At 49.5% G+C, this 21,890-nt stretch overlaps 2 protein-coding genes across 2 annotated transcripts in view; one reads left to right on the top strand and one right to left on the bottom strand.

The window, feature by feature from the left end:
• The window catches only part of TG (thyroglobulin), a 246,551-nt gene that overhangs the window by 201,317 nt on the left and 23,344 nt on the right, over positions 1–21,890 (top strand). Inside the window, exons 43-44 of the mRNA XM_041768575.1 lie at positions 9,612–9,776; positions 10,791–10,958. Of these exons, the coding sequence (XP_041624509.1) occupies positions 9,612–9,776; positions 10,791–10,958 (333 nt within the window). The remainder of the gene's footprint in view (positions 1–9,611; positions 9,777–10,790; positions 10,959–21,890) is intronic.
• The window catches only part of SLA (Src like adaptor), an 86,565-nt gene that overhangs the window by 48,569 nt on the left and 16,106 nt on the right, over positions 1–21,890 (bottom strand). The gene's annotated exons all lie outside the window — the stretch shown is intronic.

Raw genomic sequence — 21,890 nt, 5'->3', positions numbered from 1 at the left:
GCTAATGGGTTCATGGTTTCTTTGTGGGATGCTGAAAATGTTCTAAAATTGGATCGTGGTGATGGTTGCATGACTCTGTGAATATAACTAAAAACCATTGAACCGTATGCTTTAAGTGAGTGAACTATACGATACGTGAGTTACATTTGAAAAAAAAACATTTTCTCAAGTTAGCTCGAAATGCCAAGAAACACAGTTTTAAAACCTATATAAACATTCACCATGCATATATGATACAAAAATATTTTCCTTTCATATTTTCACATGGTATGTCTTTAATGAGAAACCAATAAAATGTTACACAAGCAGCTCATTCAACACATTGTTCATCATCTGTCAGAAAAATAAAAGTATGCTTTCTGAGCTAGTAATACCTTTATATCAGGAAATCGTCATGGCTATGATATGTGAATAGATTTCGCTATAAAGGTGTGGGTACATTGCAGGGTTATCCAGCACCTACATAAAACTGGAAGCAATAATGGCTATTATTTATTGCATACTTACAAGTTGCAGCACACCACACCATTACATGAGAATCATCTCATTTCTTCCCCTATAACAATCTTATGGGGGAAACTAACAGTATCATTATAGTCCTTTTTTTTTTAAGGTTTTATTTATTTATTTATTCTTGAGAGACACACACAGGCAGGCAGAGACATAGGCAGAGGAAAAGCAGGGTTCCTGCAAAGAGCCTGATGTGGGACTCGATCCCAAGATCCTGGGATCACGACCTGAGCCAAAGGCAGACACTTAACCAATGAGCTACCCAGGGGCCCCCATTATAGTCCTTCTGACAGTTGAAAAAGAGTCTCTAATCAAATATGGACAAAGCAGAGCTGGGATTTGCATCCGAGTCATCACATTCCACAGCCTGCAGGTGCTCCTAACCCCCTCTGTGACTCTCCTCAGCAGCCTAAGTACCCGATTGCACACTGGCTTTAGAAACAGCCTTGGAACTGAATAGGTAACAGCGCAGAATGATATTCACAATTGACTGTGCAAAAAACAAAACAAAACAGGTTTAGCACCAATATGATTTCACTTATTTCCTGCATATAAATATATCAGTATAAATATACATATATCTATAAATATATGCACACATACACACTAATGGTATTTAACAGTGGTCTTCCTTTGTTGGGAGGATTATGTATTATTTTAATTTTCTTTGTTTTGCTCACCTAGATTTTCTATGATAGATTTTTCCTCTAAAAATTCCAAAAGTTATTCTGTTTACCCTTTAAATAAACTAAGGTAACATCAATGGTTGGAGGACAATACACTCCAGCCTTTCTCTGGGGCGTGAAGAGGATTGGCATTTTGGCAAGACTGTGATGGCAAGCAGGCTGGTCGTTGGGACCACCTCTCACAGTCAGGAACACCTCCCTTCTCCCTTACGGGGTCCTCCTTCTGTCCCACGCTCAATACCCCTGCAGAGCTTTCATAAGAGGCCTTTGCCATGCCATTTGCCCACGGATCAGCTTATACGACAAGTGATAATGAGTGCTTTCTCCTTGACAAGAGTCAGTTATATTTTAGTACGGAATTGGTCTTTCAAATGTAATTTAATTTAAAAAAAAAAAGATTTTATTTATTCATTTATTCATGAGAGACACAGAGAGAGAAAGAGGCAGAGACATAGGCAGAGGGAGAAGCAGGCTCCACGCAGGGAGCCAGACGTGGGACTCGATCCCGGGACCCCAGGATCACACCCCGGGCTAAAGGCGGCACTAAACCACTGAGCCACCCGGGATGCCCTTAATTTTTTTTTCTTTCTTTCTTTTTTTTTTTTTTTCTAATTTTTTTTTCTAATTACAAATTTAACATACACTAATTGGAAAAAAGTAAGAATACTCTGAAAAATACAAAAAGCCAATAAAACTCCTCTATCGCTCCCTTGACTTGAATTAATAGGGGACTCTGGGAATTGATAAAGTTCAACTGTCCCAAGCAGCTGGTGAGGCGATACGCAATGGATGAGGGACAGAAGATGCCCGAGAATTTCTCATGACCTCTGCCATCAACTGAGGCAGCATGGCATCATGAGAAAGCCACAGCATTTTAGGGTCAAAGAGTTGGGCTCTTTACCTCTCTCACCTGGCATGAGCAGGTTACTAAAATTCTTTGACAGTCTTTCCTGAGTATAGGCCCAATTCTTCTCGGAATAAAGCGGGGAATGTACAAAAGAATGATGAAATAAGTCTTATAGTTTCTTTTTAGATAATATTGGTTCTTTCTACTTCATAGGAATGGAGTGGGTATTTAAATACCCACAATGGCTGTGAGTATTTAAGACAATGTAAACGAGAGCTCGACATAAAGCAGACCGTGGTGCGGTTGTAAATGCATGTCAAAACAACTCAGTCAAAGCAACTTACTCCTGTCATGGGAGAAGCAGACTGTCCCCGCTTTCACTGTCCCGGCCACCCCCGCAAAGATCTTGTTTCTGAGTCACCAGCTGCCAGGCTCTCATGAGTGGGGTGGGAAATAAGGGTCTGGGATATGTTTGGTTGTCATTGTTGTTCATGGTAGGCAGTGCAGTGAAGGGCGAAACAGCAAGCCTTATAATCCCAGTTCTGCAACATTCGGTCCCAAGGCCTTGAACAAATTATCTAGCCACTCTGGGTCTCGGTCTCCCCATTTGTAACATGGAGACGACGGTACTTAGAAGGTTATAGTAGGGATCACATGAGAAAATGCACATGAATGACCTGGCTCTTTTTCTTTTTTAAGATCTTATTTATGTATTCATGTGAGACACAGAGAGAAAGAGAGAGAGAGAGAGAGAGGCAGAGACATAGGCAGAGGGAGAAGCAGACTCCCTGCAGGGGGCTCGATGTGGAACTTGATCCCAGGACCCCAGGATCACTCCCTGAGCCTAAGGCAGATGCTCAACCACTGAGCCACCCAGGCATCCCTGACCTGGCTCTTTTTTTTTTTTTTTTAATAAATTTAATTTTTATTGGAGTTCAATTTGCCAATATATAGAATAATACCCAGTGCTCATCCCGTCAAGTGCCCACCTCAGTGCCCATCACCCAGTCACCCCATCCCCTACCCACCTCCCCTTCCACCACCCCTAGTTCATTTCCCAGAGTTAGGAGTCTCTCATGTTCTGTCTCCCTTTCTGATATTTCCCACTCATTTTTTTCTCCTTTCCCCTTTATTCCCTTTCACTATTTTTTATATTCCTCAAATGAATGAGACCATATAATGTTTGTCCTTCTCCGATTGACTTATTTCACTCAGCATAATACCTGACCTGGCTCTTAAAAGGGACTTTATCAATGTTTTCTTCTCTTCTGCTTCCTTTGAAGAGTTGATATAATTTAAAGATGGAAAGATGGAAGCAGGGGGACATTGACAGGCCCAGTAGGGCTCCACAGGTACCCCACGGAGGAGGAGAGAGACTCCAGATGTGAAGTCTTACCTCCCGTTCCCTTCCCTGAACCACAGAGAAAACAGGCTGCTTGTGTTCCCTGCAGGTGTCACCTTCTGCCATCTGATGAGATTCATGAAGGACCACCCCACTTTTCTACACTGAAAGTCTATTTCGAAGGTTTAAAAAAAGAGTGGCGGCCTAGAATTAGCCAGTGAAGTTGCTGGCGTGCAGTTGTCTTCCAATAGTACTAACAGAACTGAGGGCAACAGTCCGGAAGCCAGGAGAGCATTTTCTCTGCGCCCAGTTCAGTACACAGCGTGTTCCATGAACACCTGACAACAGGTCAGGGAGGAAGGCTGGCTGCGGGGGGCTGAGGTTTTGCACATGTGCCCACTTCTTCACAAAAGAAGGAGGCCGTCCACTGAGTCTCCTTTACATGCTCTTCTAGGCTGGGCTTCCGGACCCGGCGCTGATGTTAAGCCCTCTGAGGCAAGAGCGACACCTGAGCTGGCGATATGGGGAGGGCGTTAGCAAGGGCTGAGTCATACCCTTGTTTTCCTTGTTCAAACGCTCTGTGCTTTCGCCAACTAAAACCTAGACCTGCTGACTCCTAGGGAGGAGGAAGAGGAGGGAGAATTGTGCTCTGATGCCCAGAGACTAGAGTTTCGATATAAAAGTTGTGTTCATTATCATCCGTTTGCATGAAGTTTTGCCACAACTCCGGTGCCATGAGTTAGGGTAAAACTCGTGCTTTGGGGCATCAAGAAGATGGTTTCAGTGTAGAAAACACTAAAGACAATACTAACATGAATGTGGATGTATCATGGCTTTAAAAAAAAAGTCTGTCTGACTTAACGTCCCGAGTTTTCTCTGAGCTGTCTGGGCAGCTCAGTAATATCCCCCAGTTCAACTGTCTCAAGTACTCTGCGGGCGGCCTCCAGGCCAGGCCCCTTCCCAAGAGAGCGGCTGGTGCAGAGCTGTGGAAGGGACGCCTGGTTCCACCTCATCCTTTCTCCCCAGCCCCTGCCAGCCTCTGCTGAGCTCCCCGCTTCAGCACTGCTCCCTCACACTCGTCCCGCTCAATCTGAGAGCTGACCATCCAGCCACTCGTTCTAGTGCCATTCTGCTGGATCCATGTCTAGTGAAGGCCTCTCGTGCACACGTGCTGTGCTAGGCTCTGGGGGCAAAGGGATAACCATCTGCACCTCTGCCATCAGAAGTGCCTCTTCAGGAGGCTTTGGGGCTCAGTCATTTACTGAGAGCCTATTGGGTGCTATGCACTGTTCTCAGTGCCAAGGAAGCAAGGAACCAATGATCAATGACTTTCCTCAAATCCTCTCTGCAACACCCTGGTCAAAAGCCTTTCCTGACTCCCCATCACTATCCTGTATGCTATGGTTTACCACCCTCTGAATTTTCTCTCTTGCTTAGGCTGGATTCAAAATCGTCTCAACTTTATTTCTCACTATTCTTTCATGCAAATGCCCCTTTTCACCCAGGATAATAAGTAGGACCCATCCATCCATCCATTTGTCCATCCATCCATCCATCCATCCATCCATCCATCCATTTGTCCATCCATCCATTCTTCCTTGCCCTCACTCATACAGTCACTGGTTCACTCATTCAAAACCTGCTTTTCTGAGTCCTGGGCCCTGTTCTGAGGATGCTGGGATACTTAGGACCCTGTTCCTTTCCTCTCTAGCTCATGTGAGTAATCAGTCCCCTGAACCCATCTGCCACCCCTCCCCCACCTCCCCGGGAGTGGCTGTCCCTTTCAAGAAATTCTGGTGTGTTATTGTACGTCTGCGTGTATCTAAGTATGTCTGTGTATACTGTGTGTTTCTGTCTGCGACTGTGTGTTTCTGAGTGTGTATGTCTCTGTGTGTGCCTGTACCGTGGGTGTATCTTTCATCTGTGATGATCTGTGTCTATATGCATGCTTAGATGGGGGCAGGTCCTGCTTCAGAGGTGACTAGGGTGGCTGACTGACTGATGTTCAGAAGCTTCAGGGAGAAAAAGCAGTGGTCAGCAATTGTGGTTTTATCTCACATTATTTTTGAAGTTAAAAAAAAGACACACACACAACAGGCGGAAACTCATTGCCGATTAATAGCTAGGTCAGATTTAGATAAGTCCAGGCCCAGGGCCAACCAAGAGACCGCTGTGTGCCCAGGCAGGCTGAAGACCCTGCTGCCTCTAAACTCTGCAGAGGTCCTGTTAGCCCCCATGGTGCCACCTGCATTATGAATATACCACCCACCATGCACAGGACACCCACCATCTTCTGTGTGTCTTTATGATGACCCTTAGAGGACGGTTTGTTATTCCCATTCACAGATGAGGACATCAAAGCTCCAGAAGTCGGTCACCTGCCCTGAGTCCCTTTATCAGCGAGTAACAGGGCTAGAGCGTGAACCTGGTCCTTCCTTCTGCCAGGTTCAGTTCTACAGGGCTGACGGCCTGGTCTACAGGCCCAGGCTGCATAGACAGTTCTATCCCCAAAGCCCCTGCTCTATGACACACCCTCCTCCGGCCCCATTCTTTTGTCTCTGTCCAAGTGCTTTCAAGTGAGGGCTGAGCCGGCCGTTGACTTGCTTTAACCACCAATTTTCCATGGAGAAAGACATTTCCTTCAGCAAGATCGATTAAAACAACATACTTGAGGGAGAGGAAAGTTCTCTAAGCCATCGTGCAGTATCGCTGTAACCCACGCCTTTAACCACTTCCTCACGGTATCGGGAGCTCTTGCTTTTTATAGCTGTACCCAGTGATAAAAACATCAGAGGGCCCCTTCCCGAGGTCCGGGTCCCCGTAGTCTACCTGTGGGTGAAGCTGGGCTCAAAGGCCCCACTTCAGCAGCCTGCAGTTTGCCAACTCGATTTGCAATTTAGAACATGATACTTTGACCTTGAGTACTTTGAGCGTATGTGTGCACGCGCATGTGTGTGTTCTCTTAAGACAGAGCAGATCCAATGGTTCTCAGAAAAGCTGGGCCCCTCATTAGAAAGAAGCCCGTGAGCTAAATCATCTTGTCCCTTGTAGATTGTTACCATGGTTGAATTCCTGGCTCTGGGCTGCCTGGGTATTTTACTTTCGCGGCTGCTTATTCTCACCACGAGCTCAGGCATTAGGACTCCATGCGCTATGGATACTGAAGCTCAGAGCAAGCCCCTGGCTGGAGCTCAGTGGTGCAGGAACCTCACCTTGTGAGTTTTATAGCAAACTCCACCAACAGCGGGAGACTCTGAGCTTTTCTAAATGGTATGAGGACAGAAAACCAATGTAGATGACCACCTCCCTGCCCCCCGCCCTGTTGCATCTGTGGACCAAGCAGCCAGCCCCACTCTAGTGGCTTGGAGCCATCAGAAAGGGCTTCCAGGCCCCAGGATAACAATATTGCTGCTGTCAGGATCCACACCCTACATGCTCTCTCCTCTCTCTGGGCTTGGGTTGCAGCTAGCCTCCCCTCTGACTCTGGCCACAAGGTTCCTCTTTGGTCCTGACAGCTAAGTACAGAAGAGATGGTAATAATGCCACCATCTTTCTTCAAGAACCTGCCCAGTGCATATGGAAGGCTGACCCGGTGGCTGAGGGCTCGGCCTTGGAGCCTGGTCACCTGCGTTCAGACTGTGGTTTGGCCTCCACCCAATCCTGTGGTCCTGGGCGAGTCATTTGCCTTTCTGTGTCTTGAGCCCCTTATCTATACAATGGGATGATAATATCATCTGCCTCATGTGATGGTCGTGAGGCACAAAGTACTATCTGCAAAATGCTGAGGACACATGAGGAACACTCCACCGAGGTTCTGTCTTTCGATTCTTAGGCATCTCACCCTCAGAGGAAGCACATGGAGCTGATAGCACTGTGTCCACGTGACTCAGGAGGGGAAGGTGCTAGCTAAGGTGTGAAGTCACTATGTGGAGTTGGAAGCCAGGTCGGGCGCTGTGTTCAGGGGCATCTGGCTGTATTTAGATGCTGAGATTCAGAGCCTCAGCCCTACTTGGAGCCAGAACCGGCAACGGTCCCTGGCCCTCTCTGCAACTTTTGGTATATGCCTCACCCAGTGCTGCCCTCAGCTCAGCCCTACCTTCAGGATGGCCTAACCTCATTGCAGTGCCTTTGCTTTGCCCGTGACCCTCCATCCTGACTGTGAGGCACAAAGACCACTGGAACTTTCTGGAAGCAGTGTCAGAATGTGCTCCCTTACTTTAGGAAATATGTCCAGTTCGGATCTCAGGAGGATGGATCTCCTCCCCTCTGGGCATCTGTCTTTTGTCTGCTTTACACAATGGATAACAGCAGCAGTGACTCAGGTGCACTTTGCTTTACAGTTTCCAGAATGCTTTCCTCTGCAATGCTTCAAGGAATCTTCTCAAAGACCCAGTGAGAGCGGCACCCTCTGGTATACCCATTGCAGAATTTCTGGTATTTTTACCAGTTTCTGATGGTTTAGCTCAGGGTAAGGGCTAGGATGGAAACATATTCTATGGAGTCAGCCCAATCGGTGCTCTCTTTACATTGGAGTAAGAGGGTACAGTTCAGCTCAAGAACATGGCATCTTGTTCTGGGTATAAAAACACATATGTCATAATGTAGAGGTTGAGAGCATGGCCAAGATGAGCTGCTTGGATTGGGGTCCTGGCTCTGCCAGTCACCCGCTGAGTGATGTTGGGCAAGGTCCTGAACCTTTCTGTACCTTAGTATCCTCCTCTCTAAGATAAAGGGTCAAATAACATTTACCTCTGAGAGTTGTAGAGAGGATTTAATGAGTTTATATGTATGGAGTCCTTACAACTATACCTGAAACTTTGCAACTACTCAGTAAATATTAACTATCATTATTAGTTTTTGTTGTTGCCAAGCTTCTAGGTCCAGGTACATTTTAGATACACCATAAATGAGAATTTCTTTTTCCACTTGGGCCTCAGTTTGCCTCCCTGCAAAATGGGGTGGCAATTGTACCTACTTCCCCTCACTGCTGCAAATATTGCACGAGACACAAATTTCCTGCGAGGGTGAGTACCTGGCAGGTGGTTGTAGGTGGGCAGTACACAGGACTTTCCAGCCCAGGCCCCTTACTACAGAGCTTGGTCAGAGAACTAGAACCTCCTACTTCCTGCTCAGGGTCCTGGGGCCCAATAAACTCTGGAGCCCAGCTGCCTGCATCTGTAGGCTGGGTCAGACCCTGGCAGCATTTGTGGCTTTGCACAAGTTACTGAATTTCTCGATGTCTTCATTTTCATATTTGTGACAATGGGAACAGTGACAGCAGCCAACTTGTATAGCTTTTGTGAGGATAAATGAGAGGACGTGGGGGAAGCTCTTGTGTTAATAGCCGAAGCCCTCAATCAATGGCCCTTGCTGTATGTTACCAGTGGCAGTGGCACTAGTAATAGTATGGTGCTGGTAGTCCCACAGAACACCAGTATGGTGCTGGTGGTCTTGCTGAACAACCTTCCCCCCACCCTGCATTGTTCCTGATGCCATAGTGGGCAACAGTGTCTGAGCTGCGGGGTGGTCTGCAGACAGAAAGCCCTGGCGTTGTACCCTAGCCAAGGCACTCAGCCCACCTCCCCCACCCTGGGCAGATGACCAATCCCACCAACAGCCCAGGCCTGGAGATGGACCTCCTGGCGTTCCCACCACCTGCATTCCTGGAGTGGAAAGGCTCCCAGCCAGCCAGCATTTGACAGAGACTTGCATTGACTCTGCTGGAAAAATGTACTTGCGCAATGACTGTGTTTCCATCACCTTCTAGGTGGGCATATGTTCGAAAGTCTAACTCTGTCTTAACTGAGCCAGGAAACTTACTATTTAAGGAGACCCAGGAGATGAGGGTGGGGGAAGTGGCCCCACCTGTCAGGGTTCTCTGCTCACAGGACAATTCTCGTCTTTGTCCCTGTCAACCACTACTGGCTCTTGGCCTCAATATACAAATTTAGTCAATGATCCTTCTGTCTAGTGCCTGTATTTCCCAGGTAAGGAAAATGAGGCCAAGAGAGATACTCATTCAAGATCACACTCGATGTTGATAGGATATTGATAAGTCCTGCCCTCCCAAATGCCTGTGGGCATCTCCGGGAAGGGTCCTGGGACTTCCAAGTGTGGATGAATGATGCAGAGTCCTACTGTGGCCCGGAGATCTCTGGGCTGAGTAGGAGGTGATGGGGGAGGAGACAATCTAGACTATTTGTCCTGAGTCTGCGTTTTCTTCCAGGGTGGCTCTGCATTCTCCCCAGCTGCTGTCATCAGCCAGGGGAGGGCTCAGCAGCAGGCAGCTGCTCTGGCAGAGGAGATCGGCTGCCCCACCTCGTCCACCCAGGAAATGGTGTCCTGTCTCCGCCAGAAGCCTGCCAGCATCCTCAATGATGCCCAGACCAAGGTGGGCACTTGTATATGAGTTGACTGGGGAGCGACACTCTCTGATCTTTTCCAAATGGGAAACCAGGCCTAGAAAGGAGACCTGACCCACCCAAGACCACACAGCAGGTGGATGACTAGCAGGAGTTAGAATGTGCACAACCTGACCCCCAGGCACCGTGGGTGGACCTAGCTTGTAATAGACCAGGCATAGGTTCTGAAGGTGGGCATATCTCTCTGCACATTGGATTTTATCTGTAAAATATAATGTGGACCTTATAGGGTAGGAGGGTATGATGAAGGGACACATGTAAAGGGTGGATCCTAACTGTGCCAGGACCATGGAGGCACTCTATCAAGTCACAGCCACACAGATCGAGCATTATGGTCATAACTGCAGTGGACTTGGGTCATCTTGTCCCCTTATGTGCTCCCTTTTTCCACCTCAGAAGATCCTGCTCACAGCCCACAGTCTCTGGGTATCCCTGACATTGATGAAGGTGACACTAGTGGGAAGAACTATTGTCCTCAGAGCCAAGGGCTTGATGCCTTCAGCAAGGGGCCTGGACTCATAGACCCAGAGCAGGTCTGAACCACAGCTCCCCCAAGTATGGACCAATGAGAGAGTGGCTACAGCTGATGAAGTTCTCTGTTGGATCCTGGCTTTGGCCACCACCTCCTCCTCCATGAATGTCTACTCCCACTCACTTACACACCTATAGGTTCAGGCTTAGACATTCCTTCCTGTGGATCTATAATCACTTCAGTGGGGAAACTCCAGGAAAGTCCCCTTGGAACCACCCATTGCTCAGAGTGAGATTTGCCTTCCAGCTCCTTGCCTGGTATCCCTCCTGCCTGTTTTTCTTGTAATTTGACTCTGATTTCCCAACATAGCCCCAGATGGATAACCAGCACCAGCATTCACTACAGTTAAAGCATGATTAAGAAAAGCAATCCAACTGATTTTTCTAGAACCCTGTTTTAAAAGAAGGATAAAATCCATACACATAATGGCATCCCTTTGCACCCAATGTAGCTCCTGGCCGTGAGTGGCCCTTTCCACTACTGGGGTCCTGTGGTTGATGGCCAGTACCTCCGAGAGGCTCCAGCCAGAGCACTTCAGAGGACTCTGCGGGCAAAGGTGGATCTGCTAATTGGGAGTTCTCAAGATGACGGGCTCATCAACAGAGCGAAAGCCGTGAAGGTAGGCAGAGAGGAGCCTCAGAGGTCCCCCGTTGGCTGTGCCCCCGTGGCTCTGGACCTCAAAGTCTGACTTTGGGCCAGAGTCACTGACTTACTCACTCATTTATGAAATAATCTCTAAAATACCACTCTGTGCAAAGGCCCTGTAAGGAGCTTGGGAGATGATAATGGGGGGAATTGTTTCAGACCTAAGACAGATGCAGGGTTGTGAGCAACACAGACACCTTCACCCCCACATTCACAGATTCCATCTGTGAGTGAATCACTGGGGGAAGCAGTGAGCAGAGGCTGACCAAGGAGATCTGTGAGCTTCGGGGTTCTAGGCGGTGGATCCCCCTGCCCCCTGAAGGAGGTTTGTCCCACTGAGGAACTGAAGGAGCAGAGGTGGGTGGCCAAAAGGGCACCCTCTCCCAGTCCTGGCAAGGAAAGCCCCAACCCCCTTCTGATTTTCTTCCCTGGGAAAACTGGGCATGCAGGGGGGTGTTGTACCATGTACCTGGCAAAGGCGACTTCGCTTGGCTGCTTGGAGACATGGTGAAGTGGGAAAAAGTCATAGTCTTCTGTTTGAACACCCACTTCCTGCTCTGACCAGATGCCCTCATGCCTCACTAGGATGTGACTTGCCTTAGAAGAGGCCAAGCATGCTCTCCTCCAGCCTGCCCTCCCATCCTTGTCAGGCTGCTTTTTTTTTTTTTTTTTAAGATTTTATTTATCTGTTCACGAGAGTCACAGAGAGAGAGAGAGAGAGAGAGAGAGAGAGAGACATAGGCAAAGGGAGAAGCAGGCTCCTCACAGGGATCCTGACATGGGTCTTAATCCCAGGACCCCGAGATCATGGCCTGAGCCAAAGGCAGATGCCCAACCACTGAGCCACCCAGACATCCCAGGCCACTCTGAAAAGATCCTTTAAGTTGTCAGGTCTGGGATGGTGGTCGCCATGTGAGAAACACAGTGAACAGACACAGACACACTCAGCATGGGGCTGTGTCTGGCTCCGTTGAATATAAGGCAGCCTAACCGGAATTAAAAAAAAAAAAATCATTCATGCCACCTCATGGGATCCTGCATTGCCTTGGATTATTCGATTCCCTCCGGTAACATGTCTCACTTGGGGGACTCTGTCTTACAGCAATAAAAACACCACTTTGACATGATCTCTATGTACAAGAGTATTTATCACAGCATGAATTATGGTTGCAAAAGGTTGGAAGCAGCCCAAGTGCGCATTAACAGAGCAATGGTGGACAAAGTTAGGCTACACGCAAACTGTTAAATATTATGCAGATGGCGAAAGGGATGAACCAGATTCATCTCTACTGGCTTGAGGGATGCCAGTGACATGTTGTTAAATGGAAAACAAAAAAGCCAGAATGCAGAGGAATTGTGTAATTAAGGTAGCATCCATATCTGTTAAAATAACCAGCCTGTATCCATCTGTAAATAAGTAAATGTGCATAATTTTATGTTTCTTTGTGAGAGGGTTGGAGTGTGGGAAGTTAAACAGCCAGCGTTAGTATCGGTTACCTCAGGAGGTGTAGCAGAGTGAAAAGGGATAGGATGAATTTAATATTACTAATATTACTACATATACGCATGTGTGTTACATGTAAAATATATGTGTGTGTGTGTGTATTTGTATAAGATTTTATCTATTTATTCATGAGAGACACAGAGAGAGGGGCAGAGACACGGGCAGGGGGAGAAGCAGGCTCCATGCAGGGAGCTCGGGATCACGACCTGAGCCAAAGGCAGGTGCTCAACCCCTGAGCCACCCAGGTGCCCTGTGTGTTTGTATAGACACATAGAGAGTGCTGGGAGAGTGTTTTGTGTATGTGTGTGCTGGGGGCACTCGGTGTAGACCAGAACTTAGTCACCATTAGCTCCTGTCCAGTCGAGAAAGAACTTTTGCATCTGCTCCATCTCCACGTTTTCCTGCCGAGCACCCTACATATAACACAGCCCTTACTTCAAGGGGCTGTGACTTAATTATTGAGCTGGGCTGACGCTTGGGAAGCATTGAAAAGATGCCCCTTCTCCACCACAAGCCCTGGGCCTTTCTTCTCCCCAGTAGTGGGTCTTTGAATGGCTTTTGATCTACCCCTTTATAATGCAAGTATAAATCATATACATGTGTACTGCTGCACTAGTATGCTGAACTGCTATAAAAGATTCATGAAAACATAACAAATTTAAAGCCTGAGAAAGAAATGAATGTTTTTAGATGTATGCTGCACCCTCTAGCGCTCCTTGCCGGAGACGATGCCCTGTGGCATGGGCACCAGGGAAAGGAAATAGCCACTCTCCCTGGACCCTTCTCCATGCAACATCTCATTTTATGTTGCCCCATGGGGATGTGGGGATCCTTGTGCAGAAGAGACTATATCCTCACAGCTCTCGTTCTTTGGACCATGTCCTGAAAATTTATCTTAGCCGTCTCTGACTCTAGAGAGAAGAACGACTTTTCTGTGCCCAGGAGTCTGGGAATCATTCTAGACGGGTGGGAGGATACAGGCCCTGGCAGCTAGCTCCTATACCCCTCTGCCTGCAGGTCTGAGGGCGGGGGGCTCTTACCAGCAGATTTGGGGCTGCGGTGGGCCAGAGGGCAGCCCCAGTCTGATGATCTGATTATGCCAGGCCACTGTAAGAGGGTTGTGTAGCCATGAGGCCGCCTCTGGCTTCCTCTTCTCCTGCAGTATGTTTGGGAGTCTCCTGGCTCTGTCCTGAATCTCTGAGCCCCCGATCCCACCCCAGCCAGGCGTCTGGATCCAGATGACTGGGATCCCTCCTTAGCAATGTATCTCCATCCCTCCCATTGACTCTCCCACTGAGGCTTTCAAGATGTTTCCTTGGGGCACTTGCGAAGAAAGATGGTGTCTGCCAACAGGAACTCCCTGCCCACAGGGCCTGGCTGGGCAAGTGTGCCCTCATGTGCGGGCACCAGCATAAGGAGGGTGCTGGAGGGCAGGGCTAAGCACCGGGCAGCCCTGTTTCACAATTGATTATCCAAACCCCAGCCAGTCCTGGGCCAGAGCTGTCCTGGGCACATTTACTCCTGGCCAGAGCCTTCCTCTCTTGCTTCACTTCTCTGCTCCTTCTCTTCTGAACATGTGCCAATCTGGCCACTGAGTGGTTTCGTGAGCCTGAGTCCTGCCAAGAATTCATCTGGGGAACTGAGAGAGGGTGAGGAATAGTGATGGTCGGGTTTGAGGCCAGCACCACCCTTCCGATGCCATTAGGTGCTGATGTTTCTGGAATGGGTCCCTCCAGCCCAGCCTTATACCTCCAGCCTGGCCTTTTCCTTTGGACTCGAGATTGGTTTGGCCCAGAGTCTATTTGCCATCTCCACTGAGATGTCTCATAGCTTCCAGCCCTGAACACATCCAGAAGGATCTGCTGACTCCTCTGTGGCCTGCCTCAGTGAGCATGTGCTGCTGAATGCATCTCAGTAAACAGTGACTCCAGCTTTTGCATGCAGGGCTGCAGGCTAACATTCATCATGACTCTGCTCCTCTCCATCCTACCAGCACCGCGTCAGCAAACCCAGCTGGCTCTATCTTCCAAGTGCACCCAGGATCCAACCACCCCACACCACCTCTTCCGCCCTCATCCTGAACCATGCCATCAACTTTCTCCAGGACTTTTGTAATAGCCCCCAACTAGCTCCCTGCATCCCCTGTGATCTGTGAGGACCACAGTGGCCGGAGCCATCCCTCTACATAATGTCAGATCCTATCCCCGCCCCCTAACCCCAGTCAAAGCCTTCTAGTGGCCTCAATTCCTGCAGAGGAAAACCGTGGTCCTTACAATGACCACAACCCAATGGGGCCCCCATCTCCTCTCTGACCCCACCTCCTGCTGCCTCCCCTTGCTCACTGCACTTAATCCCAACTAATCGCTTTGGTGTTCCTCAAATATGCCAAGCATGCTCCCATCTTAGTGTCTTGACATGTGCCCTTCCCTCTTCTAGAATGTTCTCCAGATAACTCACTTCCTCACTTCTTCAGAGTACTTGCTTGACCACCCAGATGGAAAAGGCAGCCATATCTCCAGCGTTCTTTCTCCCTCTTATCCTGTTCCCCATCCTCAGCACTTCCACCCCTTGACATACTTTATTTGTCTATTGTGTTTCTTCCCCAACTAGAATATGAGCACTGAAACTTTATTAGTGTTGCTTTCTGCTTTATCTCCAGTGCTAAGAAAGTACCTGGTATACAGTGAGGGCTCAATGACTCCTCCTTAGATTGAGAGAATGAAATTAGGGAGGCCTGACAATGTGCCAGAAGCTAACCTAGGAGCCTTCTAGGGAATAATCCACCTTCTAACAACCTTATGATCTACGATTTGTTATCTTTTCAGACAGGAGAGCAGTTCAGAGAGAGAGCAAAATTCAAATCCAGATCTGAGTCCAAAGGCATCCCCTTCCTGTTACAGCACTCTGGGAAAAGCCAGGTCCTCCCTCTAAGGGCTCCCCACCCACCAATGGACACAAACACAGCTAGACCAAGGGCTGCCATGTGCAAAGGGCCTCGCAGTCCCACCTCCATTCTCACTGTACCTCAACCAAGACCCTGTGACGTAGAGGCCCACGAACTGATATTTAACATGGTTTGACTGAGGAAAAAGGCTTCCAGAGATTTAATGATTGTCCCAAGGTCATTGAACTTGCATTTGCAAAAGCCAAGTCTCCACTGCAGATCTCTGGCTCCAAATGGGGAACTCTGTGCCCAACCCCATGTATGCTAAACTCTAGGGCAGGGAGGGCAAATGCACCAGCACCACCTGTACCCTCCCAGACACTCACAGCCCAGAGGAATCCTCAGAATCCTGACCAACAACAGGACCGCAACACTGTAGTGTGGACACACAAGCGGAACCCAGCTACCGGCTGCCCTCTACACACAGTATAAGTTACTCTTTTATCTCAAAATATCCTGCTCACGCAAGCCCCTGGGTTGCCTTTCCTTGCCTCAGCCTGCTCATGACCCTCATTCAGACTTCAGTTTGTGGGTTTCTCCATTTCACCCAGAAGGTTCCATAGGACCTGGGTCCAGCTACCATTAGCTGAGGGGAACCCCAGGTTGGCATGTTCCCGAGAGCCTCAATCCCAGCAATTCCTTCTCCTGAATCCTTCTACGTCAGCCCAGCTCCTCCCGCCCATCTGGGCTGAGAAGCAGAACATTGCAGAAAACCACCACAGCCTAGAGCAGGTGTCAGGCATGTTTTCCCAACACAGAGACCTGTTTGTTTAGTCATGCCCCACTCAGGGAGGCCATTTACTATGTGCCAGATGCTGTGTGGGTGTTTGGGGTACAAGTATGCATCCAATCCCTGCCCTCAAGGAGCTCACAGTCAAGTAAGGAGATAGAGAAAATGAGCAGAAATATATAGCAAAAATCCAGTTTGATACGCACTAGATAGAGAGATGGACATCCTAGTGCGGGGCCTCAAGAGGTGCTGGGGCCGGAGGAGGGGGCCACTGGAGCCACAGTGGTCACCAGCAGGAATGTCAAAGACCTGACCACGACCCTGTCCCCCAGGCCAGCAGGAGGAGCATTTGGGTTCCCCAACACCTGAGCCATAGTTTTCTTATCTGTAAAAACTGGGAGATTACTAGTCAATATCCTCACTAAGATGTTGAATGAAATCACCTCTGCATCCATATCTTGCAGGTAGTACGTGCTCAATAAATATTAGTTTTTCACCTAATTCTTCAGTTGTATGATTAGGATTAGTATCCAGAGCTATTTTCCCTGATCCAGAGAATTCTCCAGAGAAAGCAGGAATACAAAGGACACACAACCACTGAATCACCTCGCCTGACCCGAGCCAGTTTTCCAAATCGTGGTAGACACCCACACATGCTTTTTCCTTATGCCAGCCCTGCATTCATACCATCCAGAGCCCAACCCACAAACCCACACGGTCCGGCTTCCCGGGGGAAGTCACAGGAGCGGGAGGCACCCCTCCCACCCCAAGTGAGCCCCTGGACCCACCCATCGCTTCAGCAGAGACCCACCAAATCCGACAGACCATGGAGGGGTGGGTGGGCAGGGCTGCCAGCAAGTCCGTGTGAAGACCCTCACCCACCTACCACCCCAGGCCAGCCATGGGCCACACAGAGAGTCCTAATGACACCAGCAAAGTTAACACATACCCGTGGAGCATCACGGCTGCCTGAGATGCCTGGAAAGCCTCCGCTCTCGGAGAATGATCTTATTTTCTGAAGTAGCAGCTTTCTGTTGAAATTCATCAGTCGCTGTGGTAGGGATTTTTTCCCTCTTCTCTCTCTCTCTCTCTCTCTCTCTCTCTAACTGGTGAAATTGACAGTCTGCCTACATTAACCGGGCATTAATTTGCATGATCAAAAGCAGATTTGTTCCAAGATGCACTGTTCTCTCTTCCCCTCCAAGCACAAGCATCTCCAAGGAAGGCGAGAAAAATCAGAAACAGCGCCGCCACCGTGCCCCGAGCTTGGGCAGGAGCTGGCCCCGTCCAGGAGCAGGTGGAGTGGGGGCCCTTCGGGGAGCGAGGAGGGGAAAGCAGCCCGTCTGAGAGTTGGAAGCAGCACCTGGCAGCCCGAGGCGCTGGCACCAGCCCCAGCACAGGAAAATCAAGCCTTTGGTGACAGATTATAGCAGAGGAGCATGCAGGAGTCCCAACGGGTGCACAGCACTTCCTGAAAAGCGGCATTTGAGTGGGTGGGTGTTAGAGTCTGCACCCGACCCCCGCATGGCAGGGTGCATGGCGGGGTGCATGGCGGGGTGCATGGCGGGGCGCTGTCGAGAGCCCCACGACCTGGAAGCAGAAAAATGGGTCTCAGTTCTTGGCTTCGGTCACACAATTCAGGCAAGTTGATTACCCAGTCTGAGCTCAGTTCCTTTATCCTTCGGTGGGCACAGTGAGACCAGCCCTGCCTGTCCCCTGCAGTGTGATCTAGAGGCTTCCAGGCAAAGGAGACAGCTCTCAACACCAGGGAGCCCTGTTGGGTCCCAGGCTCTGCGCCGCAGGGCAGCACTGCAAGCCTTCCACGCCCACGCCGTGGGTCCCGGGCTCACGCAGGGCACCTCGTCTAAGTGTCCTCCGTCCTGCCAGCATCCCCACCAGGTGGGATTATCAGGTTCTGTTCAGAGAAAGCTGGAGATCGGCGGGGTTGGCTTATCCCCCCAAACTAGTAAAAATATTTTATGACTGCACTGGTAAAGATGAATGTGAGCCGTGCTGGATTCGTTATTACATATTCATTATGATCCATTTATTTTTTTTTTCTTCTGGTCTTAAAAGAAATTGAAAGGAACATTTTTCTCGTGGGCCCTAAAGTCACGGCGGGCCCTAGGCACTGGGCCTGCTGTGCTTGATGGAGAAGCGGCCCCTTGTCCCTGGACATCTACAGTGGGTGGAAGAGGCAGGGACGGTCCATGCACTAATACTTGACCACGTCCAATGTATACTTACAAAGGGGCTCTCCTCTAGGCTGCAGGGGGAAAGTCATAACCCCAGTAGATGAGGCTCCTGGCTTATGGAGTTCATGTGTGAGTGAGAGGACACAGGCAATGATGTGTGGGCAAATTAAGAATTTTAGATCTTTTTTTTTTAAGATTTTATTTATCTATGCATGAGAGACACAGAGAGAGAGAATGAGAGAGAGGCAGAGACACAGGCAGAGGGAGAAGCAGGCTCCATGCAGGGAGCCCGACATGGGACCCGATCCTGAGTCTCCAGGATCAGGCCCTGGGCTAAAGGTAGGCGCTAAACTGCTAAGCCACTGGAAATGCCCAAGAATTTTAGATCTTGAAGGGCATATGGGTGGCTCATTTGGTCAATCGCCCAATTCTTGGTTTTGATCTCAGGGTCCTAGGATCAAGCCCCGCATAGGGCTTTGTGATCAGGGCAGAGTCTGCTTGAAAGTCTCCCCCTCCCTACCTCCTCCCCAAATAAATAGATAAATCTTTAAAAAAAAAAAAAGACTTTCAAATCTTGAAAAGTGCTGAATAAAATGGAAATGTGAATCCAAGCTATCTTGGCAGGGAGGACGGAGACTTGAATGATGAGGTGGGGCCGGCTCGGGGGAGATCTGAGTAAAGAGCTAGTGCAAAGGCCCTGTGTCAGGGCTTGTTTGTGGAGACATAGGAGGCTGGAAGACTAAGAAATGCTGTGGATAACAGAGGAAGGTGTAGCAGAGGAAGTGGGATATGTTAGATGAGATCTCATAAGCATTAGGAGAGTGATTCTGTTCTACTTGCAGTGGGCAGTCACTGGAATGTTTTACACTAGAGAGTGATTGTACTGATTCATCTTTTTTTTTTATTTATGATAGTCACAGAGAGAGAGAGAGAGGCAGAGACTCAGGCAGAGGGAGAAGCAGGCTCCATACACCGGGAGCCCGACGTGGGATTCGATCCCGGGTCTCCAGGATCGCGCCCTGGGCCAAAGGCAGGCGCCAAACCGCTGTGCCACCCAGGGATCCCTATCTTTTTTTTTTTAAAGAGCATTCTGGCAACATGGAGTTGACTATGAAGAGATAACAAAGAATGTAGAGACCAGACTGCCCTGCATTGGGAGGTCCAGGGAGCAAGTTGATACATTAAAGAAGGATTGCAGTCATGGTAATGGTGAGAAATAACCAGATTTGGTATAAACCTTGGATTGGCAGGAGCATGGTGGGAGTTCAGGAGAAAGGTCAGAGCAATAGATACAGATCTAGAAGATAACCAGGAAGATTTGATGTCACAAAAGCCAGGAAAAGCGTATTTCTGAAGGCAAGCAGAGGTCAAGTGTGGGATGTCATTGAGAGTGGCTGTGAGCAGAGGTGGGGCCACTGGGTCTGCCAGGGCATGGGTGATGATGAGGGCCATCTCAGTGCAGCGAGGGGGAGGGAAGGCTGATCGGGCTGGGGAGCCTGGGGAGTGAGGAAGTAGCCGCTGTGCCTCCCACACCCTCTGCACCAGAGGCAAATCCTCAACCGGTTTTCGTGGGGCAGTCTTCTCACTGATGAGTTGCCTCTCTGGGTTGAGCAGCTCTGTTCCAAGGCACGAACTGTGTCCTGCCCACATTGGATCCCCAGTGGCTGACCAAGGAGGACTTTCATTCATGTGCATTAAATGAACAAATGAGTGTTTGTCTCTGCCTATCTCAGAGCTCTAGAGAATCCTGGGGACATTCATTAATTCATGAATTCACAGGCTTGCCGGCATCTGGAGACCCTGAAAGGCCGGCTAGCTTTCCTTTGGGGATTCTCCGCTGGGTCTCTTCTCAAACTTATGATGTCATAACCATGCCGCACAACTTCAAGAGTAACCAGTGTACAAAAATTCCTTAAGACCTTCTGTGTACACTTCTCCCCAAATCCCCACCTGCCAGGGATAGTGTTGGTGTTTCTGCCCCAGGATGGGGTAGAAGCTGATGAAGGCATGAGCAAGAATAGGGCAGGAGGAGTGGATAGGACCATGGTTAGGACATACCAGGAGGAGAAGCCTCAGGACTGGGGTACCACAGCATGTGGAGGAAGATGGGGGAGAAGGAGGGGTCCACAATCATCTCTTTTTCAATCAGGCGACTGGCTACTGGTCTTAGTGATTGACGATAGGAAAATAGCAGGGGAAGGTTCTGAAAGTGAGGAAGAACCCATGTAGACGATGAAGTTCAGTTGTGCTCATGTTGAGTTTGAGGGACCTGAGAGGTTTCTAGGAGATGCTTGGATAAGCGGGTCCGAGGTGCAGGCTGGACAGAGATTTGGGGCATCATTAACCAACCAGTCATTGTCAAAGCAGAGGGAAGAAATGGTCCCACCTATCAGCATGCCTGGATGGAAGAGGAAGGGGAGGGGGCGGGGATGGCACCTGAGGGACCTCAGCATTTGAAAGTGGGCAAGATAGCAGAAAGGGTCCAGAAATGAGCCTGAAGCAGAGCAGGTTAGGGAAAAGGAAATGGAGGATCGTTGAGCCGAGGGCGGAAGAGTGCCAGGATGGGCATGGTGGACAGTGCCGGCATTGGCTGGGGTGGGTCAAGAGATGCCATCAGTGACCCTGGAGGGGTGACCGTCTGTGGGGACATGCTTGCTCAGTGTGCATCCCAGAGTCAGCAACGGCAAGGTGAGGCTGACAGCAACTATCCATGGGGGGTGTGCCCATTGGCATTTAGCTCTGGCTGGGGGAGGAGTTCTAGAGAATGGTACATTGACGGTCCTACAAGAGAGGATTTGCCCAGGGACTCCAGTGAAGACATGGAGGGGAGGGTCCCCAGAGGCCTGGGCTGTGAGGCCTTGGCCTCAGGGGGAGGAGGAGGGTCCCTCAGTCCAAGAAGAGGGAGAGGATTTGGGAAGGGCTCCAGATAGGCATTTCCCTAAGAATAAGAGGACCAGACCTATGGGTTTGGGGAGAGCTCTAAGGATCACCTTGGGGTTTGAAGCCGCATCATGGAGTTGGAGTGGCAGGAGAAGGAGCCAGTAGGAAACAGTGACTAGTGGGCTCTTTACTGGGGCCCCAGAGCAGGGTCGCCAACTCAAAGACACCTGGCAGATGACTGCTCTGCCTCTCCCCCACCTGGACCCCCACTTTGGCAGGTGGCACTGGCAAGCCACAGTGGAGGACCCTTCTCCTGGCCGTTTCTGAAGCAAAAGCAGGGCGAGACCACACCAGCCTCTCCACACTTCATCCCCTCTGCTTCATCTCTGGCTCCTCCATCCTCACCCACTGCACTGGCCATGCAGGCCTCCGCTCCTCTTCACCCGGCTTCCCACACCCTAACACTCATGTCCCTGAGTCTTGGCTCAGCTTGCCTCCATGAGGCCCACCCCGATGACCCCATTTACAATTCCAACCCTCACCAACCAGCACCCCCAGTCCTCGTTCCTGCCCTGCTGGTCTTGCCCATGTCATATCCTTACCACCACCAAACTGGTTTTTTTTTGTTTTTTGTCTTTTTTTGGTTTTTTTTT

This window comes from Vulpes lagopus, chromosome 9, assembly GCF_018345385.1.
Source record: "Vulpes lagopus strain Blue_001 chromosome 9, ASM1834538v1, whole genome shotgun sequence".
NCBI classification, from domain to species: Eukaryota; Metazoa; Chordata; class Mammalia; order Carnivora; family Canidae; genus Vulpes; species Vulpes lagopus.
Note: the sequence above shows the minus strand (reverse complement) of the source record. Positions and strands in the feature narration are given on the sequence as shown.